The sequence below is a fragment of the Cavenderia fasciculata genome, assembly GCF_000203815.1.
Source record: "Cavenderia fasciculata unplaced genomic scaffold Scf_Dfasci-G-o-80e12.f1-5, whole genome shotgun sequence".
Classification (NCBI taxonomy): Eukaryota; Evosea; class Eumycetozoa; order Acytosteliales; family Cavenderiaceae; genus Cavenderia; species Cavenderia fasciculata.
In genome coordinates, this window is record NW_004457735.1 from 1,430,395 (window position 1) to 1,443,060 (window position 12,666).

At 34.8% G+C, this 12,666-nt stretch overlaps 5 protein-coding genes across 5 annotated transcripts; 2 read left to right on the top strand and 3 right to left on the bottom strand.

Annotated features, from left to right (window-relative positions):
- Positions 1-296: 296 nt before the first annotated feature.
- Positions 297-1,705, bottom strand: DFA_05392 (uncharacterized protein; the record flags this gene model as incomplete). Its single annotated transcript, XM_004361054.1, has 3 exons — positions 297-487; positions 565-1,181; positions 1,266-1,705. 3 exons carry the CDS (start codon positions 1,703-1,705, stop codon positions 297-299), a joined length of 1,248 nt encoding a protein of 415 aa, XP_004361111.1.
- A 441-nt stretch (positions 1,706-2,146) lies between these two features.
- On the bottom strand, positions 2,147-5,001 carry DFA_05393 (bromodomain-containing protein; the record flags this gene model as incomplete). Its single annotated transcript, XM_004361055.1, has 3 exons — positions 2,147-2,638; positions 2,673-4,572; positions 4,661-5,001. The coding sequence occupies 3 exons, from the start codon at positions 4,999-5,001 to the stop codon at positions 2,147-2,149; spliced, it is 2,733 nt and encodes a 910-aa protein (XP_004361112.1).
- A 587-nt stretch (positions 5,002-5,588) lies between these two features.
- DFA_05394 (D111/G-patch domain-containing protein) lies at positions 5,589-8,364 on the top strand (the record flags this gene model as incomplete). Its single annotated transcript, XM_004361056.1, has 7 exons — positions 5,589-5,632; positions 5,720-6,128; positions 6,207-6,728; positions 6,804-7,411; positions 7,506-7,661; positions 7,735-8,260; positions 8,299-8,364. The coding sequence occupies 7 exons, from the start codon at positions 5,589-5,591 to the stop codon at positions 8,362-8,364; spliced, it is 2,331 nt and encodes a 776-aa protein (XP_004361113.1).
- Positions 8,365-8,428: 64 nt separating this feature from the next.
- On the bottom strand, positions 8,429-9,798 carry DFA_05395 (uncharacterized protein; the record flags this gene model as incomplete). The annotated part of the gene is made up of 4 exons (XM_004361057.1): positions 8,429-8,559; positions 8,634-9,052; positions 9,108-9,355; positions 9,418-9,798. The coding sequence occupies 4 exons, from the start codon at positions 9,796-9,798 to the stop codon at positions 8,429-8,431; spliced, it is 1,179 nt and encodes a 392-aa protein (XP_004361114.1).
- A 405-nt stretch (positions 9,799-10,203) lies between these two features.
- On the top strand, positions 10,204-12,628 carry DFA_05396 (PHD zinc finger-containing protein; the record flags this gene model as incomplete). Its single annotated transcript, XM_004361058.1, has 3 exons — positions 10,204-10,998; positions 11,063-11,854; positions 11,939-12,628. The coding sequence occupies 3 exons, from the start codon at positions 10,204-10,206 to the stop codon at positions 12,626-12,628; spliced, it is 2,277 nt and encodes a 758-aa protein (XP_004361115.1).
- Positions 12,629-12,666: the final 38 nt, after the last annotated feature.

Here is a 12,666-nt window from a genome sequence, read left to right on the forward strand (position 1 = left end):
AGTCGAGGAAACCTCTTTGGTGTAGTTGGAAGAGGAGTAGCGATGACTGGTGGAGTAGTGTGCCTGATGGAAGCTTGCCCTGTGCAAACATACCACGGAGCACCTGCAAAACACCATCAGTATTACTAATGTTGATAAAGTTGGACAACATGCTATCCTCTTGCGTGAAGGGCTGGATTGGAGTCATCATGGTCTCACCAGGCTCGTGGAACTCGAGGTTGTGAGTCATGTTGGTGAGGAAGTTCTTATTAAAGTCGCGCAACACAATGTCGTCGAGACGCTTGCTAAAGAGACGGTCAAAGCGCGAGTTGTTCCAAAACTTGCCGAGCTCCGATCCCTCTTGGCCGAGTGCCTGGTGGTAATGGAGGAAAAAGTAGATTGAAAAGTGGTCGGGCGTCAGGCCATAGTCGAGACGGCGGGCGAACCACTTGAGCGCCATCTCGTAACGGTCCATCTGCAGGTAAAAGACAATGATGAGGTTGATGATCTTGTTGAGCACCAACACATCTCTAAACGTGGCGCCAATCGAGTGCTCGAGCGAGTTGAGCAGGTCCTGGTTCATACCCAACTGGTTGTAGATGACGAGTGCGGCAATCGTCTCGGGTCCGCGCGACCGCGATGCGTTGAGTTCCATGACAAAATGGTCGACTGCGCCACCACCCGATATCTCATTGTTCATGTCCCTGTAATGTGCCTCTTCGAGGTCCTTTTGGTACTCGAGTGCCATCGACGTCACATTCTTGAGGTACAAGTTATTGGACCATGTCTTGAGGTACGGTCCCATCATCTCGGATATAAACTGTGAGCACAGGTTACTAGTGCCATAGGTTGGAATGACGGTCATCTTTTGATCGAGGTATTCCAGTGCCAAAAGAGGACGTTTGTTTCGCACGTGGTACATTAGAATGCAGTGGAAAGACGACACGCTTCTGAAACGGTCAAACAAGTTCTCTGCCAACTCTAAATGGCCTCTTATCAAATGTGCCTGCACCAAATTGCATGCCAATCCCTCTGTCCAATCGAGTTCTGATCGTCTCGACATCATAAAATCCTCCAAGTATTGTAAATACACCCGGATACTTTCTTCGGGAATACCATCAAATCTACTTCTAACCAATTTAGATAAATCCTTTTCAAGTGTTCCTCTATCAATTACATGTCTAACGTATAATCCAATTTGACTAAAAACATACACAAATACAAACTTGTTAATATATATTTATGTATACCAAATGTATCATTTCTTTTTGCTTCATCTTTCTTACTTTTCAACATCATCACCTTTTAAAAGATCAGCAATTGGATGTGATTTAAGGTGTATAATTGTTTCAAAGCTACTGAAATCCAATAAATAGTGTATGTTGTTATCTATCTGTCTAGAGTGACGACCTTCTGTTGATTCTCTATGAACACGTTGTGATTTCTTTCTTTCAATACGTTGTTTTTCTTTCCATTCGGGTACCATCTTTTTTGGTTTACTTTGATTATTATTATTATTGCTATTATTATTATTGTTATTGTTATTATATTTGAATGATGATGGTGGTGGTTTTATTGTATTGTTTGAGTCTATTGAATATGATCTAATTGATGTAGATGTTGATGTAGATGTAGTCGATGTAGTCGATGATTTGATCAAATTACTTTGATTGATCAATGATCTCATCAATGATTGACCACCACTACTTTTAAATAGATTATACATTGTTGTTTAATAATCGTAATAATAATAATAATAACAATGACGACTAACCTATTACTATTACTATTACAACTTATACAACTATGAAATCTAAATGTTGTTAAATTAACAATTTCAGTGCAGAAACGATGAAAAAGACGAAAGAAGATGATCGTGTTGTAAATTTTTTTTTAAAATTATAATTATAATGGTGGAAAATAATATGTTTATTTGTTTGGTTTGGTTTAGTTTGGTTTATTTAATAATGTTAATGTTAATGTTAATGTATTGTATCTTTGTCTTTTTTTTTCTTTTTCTCTGAGAGTATTAATTTATATGATTTATGTTAGTGTGTTTTGTTTTGGCTGGCCACTGAGATAGAAAGAAAGCAGAGTGAATGGCATGGATGGATGGATGGATGGATGGATGGAAATTAAATGGCAATGGTAATGGTAATTGGATTGACTAGTCATCATCATCGTCGTCATCTCCAACTTCAACATCGTCATCTTCTTCTACCTCTGCATTTAACAACTTATCAACTTCTTGATCATCTTGGTCATCATCCTCTTCATCTTCACCCATTTCAACATCTTCATCTTCCTCTTCTTGATCTTTTTCTTTTTTTTCGTCTTCTTCTTTTTCCTCTTCCTCTTCTTCTTCATCATCTTCATCCTCGCTACTTGAAGAATCCTCTTCTTTAGAAACATTATTCTTTGTTGTTGGAGATGTCGATTTCTTTTTTGGTTGTTCAATTTCCACTTCTTCTTCTTCTTCATCTTCATCTTCATCCTCGCTACTTGAATCTTCTTCTTTTTTAGACACTTTCTTTGTTGAAGTAGGTGATTTCTTTTCAATGGATTTCTTTTCCACCTTTTTTTCTTCTTCTTCTTCTTCTTCTTCTTCCTCTTCACTACTACTGTCAGTTTCAACTGGTTTCTTTTGTTTCTTTTTATTCTTTTTTTGGTGTATTATTTTTTGTTGGAATTACTCTTTTAATTCTGACTAGTTTTTCCTCTTCCTCTTCCTCTTCTTCCTCTTCTTCCTCTTCCTCTGGTAATTTTTCTATTTCCTTTGCAATATCTTTTAATCTTTGATCAACCTTTTTCAATCGTTTGTCAACTCCACTAAACAACTTGTCACCAACCAAATATTCGGCAAATAGTTTAAATATCAAGGTGGCTTCTTGAGATACAACACATGGACCAAGATAATTGTAAGAGTTGTTGGCCAATAGTTCAAAGTCGTTGAATACATCCTGTGGAAGATTGGCATATCGATTACCAACCAACTTGTTCTTGATGACATTGATGCTGATTGGATGATCGATCAATTTATAGTAGACCATGAAATCATTGTCGTTTGCAAAGTCACCTCGTGGTGGAAGAGTCTTAAACATATACACCAAAATAGTATTGTCCGGTCTGAGATATTTCTCCAATTTAGCGATTGCCTCCAAGATTGATTTTTGTTTTGGTGATAGTTTACTTATCAATGTGGGTGTTAGCAACAAGTCATAATCCAAGTCATCTCCCAAAGCATCCAATGATTCCATTAGTTTACCAACACTGTTTTTGTTGATAAGTTCTGAAACACTCTTTCCAGTTGTTATTTTAACTGTTGGTTCAACTTGTTTCTTTTTTGATACTTCTTTTTCTTCCTCTGATGATGATGATTCTCCAACAACGACTTGTTTTTCAACAACTTGTTTCTTTTCTTTTGGTGTTGGTTTCTTTTTAGAAGAAGTAGAAGTTTGTTGTTCTGTTGAAGTGATTTTGATGACTGGTTCAAGATCACTTTCATTGTCTTTATCTTTTTTGTTGGATTTGCTAGTTGTTGACTTTTTCGATGGAGTATCTTTTGCTTTGGTAATTTCGGTTAAAAGATTGGTAACCTTTTTTTGTTCACGTTTCGATGATGTAGGTTCAAGACGACGTCCAACAACCAATGATCCCTTGCGAGTTGGTGTGGTTGGTTCATTACTGGTTTGTTTTGTAGTTGTTGTAGTTGAGGTCTTTTTGGTTTGTTGTTGTTTGTTGTCCTTCTTCTTTTTGTTGTTTTCCTCTTCCTCTTTTTCTTGCTCTGTAATTGATACCTCTGACATATCCACTTGAATCTTTTCAACTGGACATTTCTTGTTCTTGTCAACCTGCTTTTTGGGTTTAGTGGCAACAGCACCAGCAGCAGGTGCAGTAGTATTGACTGATTTGGACAAACTAGTTTGTGCATTTCTCATTTTGTGATCCGAAGAGGAGGATGATTCATCCTCACTACTACTACTACTCTCTTCATCACTGCTCTCCTTTGAAACAGCAACTAGAATCGATGAAGGATTCTTTGGTGCAGTTGCATCTGTAAACGGACTTCTAGTCTTTACCTTGAATACTCTTCGTATGGGTTGAGCTGGTTTCTCAATTAATTCTTCCAACTTTTCTTTTACCTTGTCTGATGCCGATGATGATGATGACGACATACCATTTTGTGCACCAATCTTGTTGTTATTTGATTTAAGATTTTGGACTACTACCATGTTGTTGGAGTTGGAGTTGGAGTTGACCATGTTGGCATTGGAGTAAACCTGTTGGTTTAAGATTGGATAGAATTGTTTGAGGATTGGTTGATCATAGTAAGAGTCGGGTAGTGTAGTTCCAATGGGTATGGTTTCATTAAAACATATCTTGAATGATCTGAATCCAACAGTGATGATGTCTTGGTCTTTGAGTACTTCAATCTTGAATATTGGGATAGCATTGATTCTAATCGAATCCAACGATCTGATCGGTACCAATGGATGGAGCATAAACAACTTGCAATCTTCATGATAAATGATTTCACAGTGTTTGTCATAGACATCAACTCGATTAATAACAACATGACAAGCTGTTTGATCCCTACAAATATACCAAAGTTTGTTTGTTTGTTAGTTTGTTTGTTTATACACATTGTTACTATCATACATGTCTTGTCTATTATACATACTTTCCAATTAAAAAGGTCTTAGAGTCCATAGGACGGGATTGAGAGATTGACATATCCTTGTGCAACAACTTCATCGTTGCGTATCTACCCTCAGTACGTTTCTTTTTCGGTGCAGTTGTTGCAACTGCAACTGCTGCAGAGTTGGAGGAGGTGGTGGTGGTTGTGATACCATTTGTCGATGATGATACAACAGCTGCTGCTGCTGCTGCTGTTGCTGGTGTAGTGGAAGAAGGTGCCACAACTACCACCACTTCATCAGTTATTGTCGTAGTTGACATATCTACATCTGGAGATGCAGTTACTGTCGTACTACTACTACTACTTTCTGTAGCTACTGTCATTCTTGTTGATTGTATCTATCTCTATCTGATCTATTGTTAACTTGTAGAGTGAGAGAGAGAGAGAGAGAGAGTGGGTTGATGTATTTCTAATAGTACAATACAATACAATATGATATGATTGTAGATTAGATTGTTAGATTGGTTTGATTGATATCTGTTTGAGTTGGTTCGATCCTCTACTTTCACAAGTTCATTTATTGATGATTTGGCGCCAAATCTTTGTGCTGTTGAATTTTCAAGAAGTTTGAATTTTCGATCTTTGAAAACAACAAGAACTTGTAGTTAGTTCTCTGTATGTAATGTATTCGTTCATTTAGATCTGACTATATAAAATATGTAGTAGTAGTATGATATATATAGGTCAAGCTACTGGCTAGTGGGACTTGGGATGAGACTATGGGGGTGGTGTGGTGGGTTGAAGAAAATTGAGCGAAATGCGTAAAATCGGGACCCTATTAAATTAATTCATCGATTGGACGAGACATTATTGTTATTATTATTATATTTATTATTATTATTCTATCCTTTTTTGTATATTACAAAGAGTTAGTTTGAATTAATAAACAAGATATATATAGTATTAGATTATGAGCTATGCCCCAGTTCAAGATGACAGGACTAGAAAGGTAGTGTATATATATATATGTATGCATATGATATCATCATATTAAATTTGTATTAACTCTCTCTCTTTCTCGCAACTATAGTTCTTTCATAGTATCTTTAATCAACATGATATGAGAATAGCTGATATTGTGAGAGAGTACGGTGCAAGCAGCAGCAGTAACAATAACAATTACACAAACAATTACACAAACAATTACACAAACAGTTACACCAACAACAATAATAACCAACAAGCATCACATTACCAACAACAACAACAAAGTAACCATCATCAGCAACATGCACAACAATATCAACAGCAGCAACAACAACAACAACATCAACAACATCAACAACACAATGAACTACAAGAATTTGGAGGAGTAGATGGCGATGAAGATGATGATGATGGTAGTAGCGTAAGCTCAAGTAGTGGAAGTGATGAAGAAGAAGAGGAAATTGAACAACAACAAAAACTACAAAAACTACAATATAAACCTACATTTGGTTCAAATATGTTGGTATGTAATAATTATAATTTAATTATAATTGAAGAGAATATATTACTAACAATTTTAATCTCTCTCTCCTCGTTTTAGGCAAAATTTGGATATAAAGAAGGACAAGGTTTGGGTAAAGATAATGATGGTATTGTGAATCCAATTGAAGCAATACAAAGAGTAGGAAAGGGAGGTATTGGTGCTGCACAACCAACATTGGGTGAGATACCCAAACCAGATTACACGGCAGATGAAATACATGGTTTAGAAACAAAAATATTCCCAGCTGATCAACAAGTTGTTTGGATACGTGCAGTCAATGGTGATCAATGGGAAATAGAAAAACAAAGAATACTCGATGTTCAATCAGTCGATGACCTCGACTACCAATTACAAGTATCTGATGCATTTGTCATCCCTGAACGTGGCAATCAAATATGTCCTCCAGAATTGATTGCTAGATTGGAAGAACAGAAAAATGTATTGGACACTGTCGACAGAAATATATTTATTAGAGCTCGTTCAAGAGCCAATCCATATGAAGATATCAAAGGTGCTATTTTCCAAAATAGAGCTGCTCTTAAAATGGCAAATTTAGATCAACTTGCTCAAGTTTCAATGGTACCTAAAATTAAAATCATTTGTTTTTTTTTGTTTTGTTTATTAACTATCATTTCTTTTATTTTTTGTTTGTAGCCAGGAAAAAAGATATACTTTGCAGATGTTTGTGCAGGTCCTGGAGGGTTTACAGAATATTTGTTGTATAGAAAGGTAAAGGAAGGTGGAGCAAGAGGATTTGGGTTTACATTGGAAGGTGATTGCGATTGGAAATTGGACAACTTTACAGATGATAGTCACATTAAATTCACAGCCAATCCAGCGAGTCCCGGACGTGTGTTTCGAGAACATTCGAGAAACTATGTCAATCCAGCTGACACCAATTGGAACTTTATGATTGATTATGGTGCCGACAATGATGGCGATGTTTTAAAGAGTAAAAATATTAAGCATTTTTCAAATCTAGTCTTGAAACGTACAGATGGAAAACGATTGGATCTCTTTATGGCAGATGGTGGTGTGAGTACCGATGGCAATGAAAACAACCAGGAATTCCTTCTTCAACATCTCATTCTTTGTCAATTCCTCATGATGTTTGAAACACTTGGTGAAGGAGGTAACTTTGTTTGCAAGATTTTCGATACATTCAATCCATTTACAATTGGTCTAATGTATTTAGTCTATCTACAATTTGATTCATTTTCAATTATTAAACCTTATACAAGTAGACCTTTAAATTCTGAAAGGTAAAAAGAAATAGAAAATAGAAAATAGAAAATAGAAATAGAAATAGAAAATAGAAATAGAAAATCAATCATACTTACTTTTTATTTATTTTAGATATGTTGTTGCCAAAAAAAAGATGGCAAGAAATCAAAACATTATTGATTATTTACATGTGGTAAACGAAAAATTAAACAAAGGAGAAAATGTAACAAAGATTGTCGATTATGCTGATGATCAATTTAAACAATATGTTTATAAAACAACTAAAGAGTATGTCGAATCATTTGAAAAAAATTAGAAATAGATTTATTCAAAAATATTAATTAATATTATTTTTCTCTAGTTTATGCGAAATCCAAATTGAAGCTTTTAACCATTTATTCTTATGCTTTGGAGACAATACTTTACAAATAGGTGATCATGTAAAAATTAAAGAAGATTGTCTAAAGATATGGAATATCCCAAATGAATCTAGAAATGATAGAAGAAGAAATAATAATTTTAATCGTAATAATAATCATAATAATAGACATAATAATGGTAATAATAACAATGGTAATGGTAGACCATCTTATCATCCATATCCATCACACCAAAATCAAACCAATCGACAAGGTGCTTATAGCCACTTTAATAATAATAGAGATAATAATAATAGAGATATGGGAGAAAAAAATTATGAAAGATTCAATGTGGAAGCTTTGGCAAACGATAGTGAATCATATTCTCATAGTGGAAGTGGAGGAAGAGCACAAACTCTCAAACCATCATCTGCTTTGGGTAAAAGAACCCATCAACAATCTACTACAACCGATCCACAGCTCGACACATCGTCACCTCAGTTTGCAGCTGCAGTTGCAGCTAGAGTTGTAAAAATCCCTAAATAATTATTTATTTATTTCCAAAGATCTATCAAAAATGTGATAATAGAGATTTTTATTTGTACAAACAATTAATCATAAAGATTAAATGATCCATTTGGAAAAAATCAAACGTTGAATAAAAATAAAAAAAAGAAAACATCTTTGTTCTTTTTTTTAATTTTTGGCTATTTTACATTTGTTATGTCTTTGATCATAACAACAAGCAAAAGATGCTTTATGATTTGGTAAATAGATTATTTTGTTATGTCCTTTATGACAATAATCTGCACATGGTTTACAAATCCCTAAAAAAAGAAATATTATTTGGTTAATTATTTTTTTTCTTTTTTCTTTTTTCTTTTTTCTTTTCTTTTCTTACAATTATAAGCACAATCATTACATCTATAATAATCCATTGTATCACCTGGTTTGTAAGAGGTTGAAAAACATTCCTTTGGAATATCTCCTTGAACTGAAATACCTCCGGGTTGAACTATAATTTTTGATCCCTGTGGTAGGTTGCACATTGACAGTGGTTTGCTTTCATCGTCCAATGATATATAATTTGCACCCATTGCCATGGGAGTTTGGGCAACAAATTTACAATTATCATTAAATTTGATAAATGTATAGTCTCCTCCTCTTTGATTCAACTTTTCCACTAGAATCTGTTTGACATCATAAATTGTTGCAGAAGGCTTGAGTGAAATATGTTCTATAGTAATATCTTTGTCTGGAATGATTATTGAAGTTTGAATATTTACAAAGTTTGGTGTAACTGCCACCGATTTTAAATGACTAAAATAAATAAATAAATAAATATATTAATATTAATATTATTTTGTTTAACTACCAAACTTTAGTTTCATACTCTTCAAATGATTTTAATAAAAGATCTATAGTTTGTTGATTACTCTTTTCCAATTTCTCCAAGGAATAACGATATTCCTCTTTTGTTTGTTGTAATATCAAATCATCGCCTTTGTGTTTTAATAATATAGCATTTTTCTCTTGCTCCAATCTATCCCTACCCTCCTTGCATTTTAATTCCAATTGATTATAAAATTCATCATATGCCATTAAAGAAGTTTTAATATATTTCTAAAAGAAATAAAAAGTATAAGTAAAATGTCAACTGTGAATGTTATCTGTAGCATACATACACTAAATAGATCTTGAATAGGTGACAATTTTTGTTCATGGTTGTTGGGACGATTGTTATTATGTTGTTGGTTCTGACTGTTTGCAATCAAATTGTTAAAATAGTTTTTGGAAGCATCTTCCTTTTCCTTGTCAATGATTGAAATGATCTTATCCAATTGATGATTTCTAACGATTGATTCTTTTGTAGTTGGAGCATTACAACAAGGACACTTTTTGTTACGATTTACACATTCAAATATACATTTACTACAAAAGTTGTGTCCACATTGAGTCATTGATGCTTCTTTTATATTACAAAAACCTAAATACAAAGAGTCAATATTGATTAGTAATGATGAGGTAGGGTAAGGAATATAATAGTCATCGTACAAATAGGACATGATATCTCTTCCATCAATGGTTTGAGAGGGATAGTAAGGTTAATCTCTGGGTCATCTTCTATTTGAATCATGATAGTTGTTTGTTTTATTTAGTTGTGGTTGTATATACAGATTCCTTTTTAAAATCTTTATTTATAGATAAGTTGTGAATAGTTAATATATACAAATATATTAATGATAATGAAAAGTTGTCAAGCGACCATCACTCTCAGTAAAGACCAAGATAAAATTGTATTAATTTCCAAAGTAATGCATCGAAATAGTTTCAGCGAAACCGAAGTTCTCAAATTTAAAAAACTCACCTTTCTCCACCTCACACACTCAATGAAGATACCTCATTTAGTTGTTGTTCAACTTAGATTGTACAAATATATATCTTATCGTCTCGACTATTAGAGTTTGATGATGAATAATAATAATAACAACAATCTAGCAGCAGCAAATGCAGCAGCGGCGGCGGCGGCAGCAGCAGCAGCAGCAGCGATGGACGCTGAAGCTACGGGAGGAACATACTTTTGTAGCAAATGCGGGCAACTTAAAAAGGGACATACCTGTCCTGTAGTAGCACCTAGATCGATGGCTACAGAGACATCGTTGCCTCTGATGATGGCAGCATCGACACCTGTCATGTCTACACGTAGACAATACACACAACAACTACAGCAACTACAACAACAACAGCAACAAGTCGCATCTATCCAACAACTGGCACCAGCTCAACTACAACAATACCAACAACAACTAATGATGCAACTCGCAAATCTACACTCACAACAGCTACAGTTACAAGGACAACCTCAACAGTTGCAACAGATACAAGCACAAATCATGCAAGTTCAACACATGCAACAACTATTTGCACAACAACAACAGGCTCAAGCAGTTGCCCAACAACAACAAATCATACAACAACAGCATCTACAACAACAACAAGCTCAACAAGCTGTCGCTGCTGCAGCCGCACTTCAACAACAGCAACAACAACAGTTACATCAACAACCCTCATCTACACAAATCACCAATACACCACACCAACAAACTACTATAGTACCTCCACAATTACAACTACAAGGTACTCCAGGTGCAATGCCATTGGTGTTTATGGGTGCATCATCTGAAGAAAAAAGAGCAAGAGAAAAGAATGCCTCTGATTTTAATATGTGGTTCTTGTTGGAAAGACAAGAAAGATATCCTTATTATGTATGTAACAAAATATAAATAGTTTGATTTATATTTAAACTAACTTTTGTTGTTTTCAATTTAGTTTGATCTTCATACAAAAACAATTCAAGTAATTGGTAGTTGGTATGTTGATGTATCGGATGCATGGGATGGATATTCATTGGTTGAAAAGAGACAAATGCTAAACAATACACAAAAGTTGGCAAATCAACGTCACTCTTTTCTACAGAAACAACATGATATTGCCAGTCACGAAGAGGAGAAGCAAAAGAGAGAGCAAACAAGAATAAAGGACGAAAAGAAGATGGAGATTGCCAAACAGATGCGTCAGAAACAAATAGATGAAATCAAAGAGAAAATAACAAAGCCAAAGACCAATGTGACAGCCTTTTTCCACTACCTCAATGACAATAGAGAAACGGAAAAGAGAGCACAACCAGAACTATCTTTGGCAGACATTTCAAAAGTGTTGGGTCAGAAATGGAGAGTGTTGACAGACGACGAAAAGAAGCCATACCACACCAAGGCTGCAGATGATCGTGTCCGTTTTGATGCCGACATTATAGAATACAAAAAGCAAATCCAAGACGCAATTGATATGCTCGCTCCTATCGATCTCAATACTATAGAACTACCAGAAGAACCTGCTCCCGTTCAACCACAACCACCTCCACAACAACAACAACCTCAACCAACCGTCATCAATCCACCACAACCAGGTGCTGAAAAACGTTGTGAAACATGTGGAAGCTCCGATAACAAAGATCAAACTTTTTCTTGTATCGGTTGTCATCGTGTATATCATGGAAAATGTCTTCAATTAAATCAATTAGCTATTGATACTATTAAAAGAAATGGTAATTGGAAATGTATTGTAAGTAAAAAAAGGAAATAGATAATAGAAAAAGAAAAAAGAAAAAAAGTATATTTATTTATTTTATTTTATTTATTTTTTTAGGATTGTAAACTTTGTGAAGTATGTAATGAAGGAGTACATGAAGATAAAATGATGTTTTGTGATGTTTGTGATAAAGGATATCATACATTTTGTTGTTCACCAAAATTGGATGCTCCACCTACTGGTGGTTGGAAATGCAGTCAATGTGTACATTGTATTCATTGTGGATCTAGATCGGCAGGTCCATCTTCGAGCTCAAAGTGGAATGCCAACTATACAGTGTGCGAAGTTTGCACACCAAAGGTGCAAGACAAGAAATACTGTACAGTCTGTAGAAAGATCATCAAGAGCAGTGGTGAAAAGAAACCAATCGTACAATGTGTCTATTGTGATCGTTGGACACACGCTGGTTGCGATTCAATCACTGAAGAATTTTTAGAAAAGATGAAAGAGAATCCAAACTATCACCAATACAAGTGTCCCACCTGCAAGACTGGTAACTATGCCCAGAGCATCTCCAAAACCGTCCAAGGAAGAAATCTCATGAAACCAATTGTAGAAACATCAGAATCATCAGACGATGAAGAAGATGAAGAGGAAGTAGTTCAACCAACATCAGTCTCTAAACGTCGTTCAAACAACAATAACCAAGAAGAAAAACCATCATCTAGAAGACCAACCAAAAGAAAGAAACGTACTGAAGAAGATGATCCTGAAGAAGAAGTTTCTGATGTTAATGTTGATGAATAAATTAAAATATAAATAAATACAAACAAAATAAGAAATGG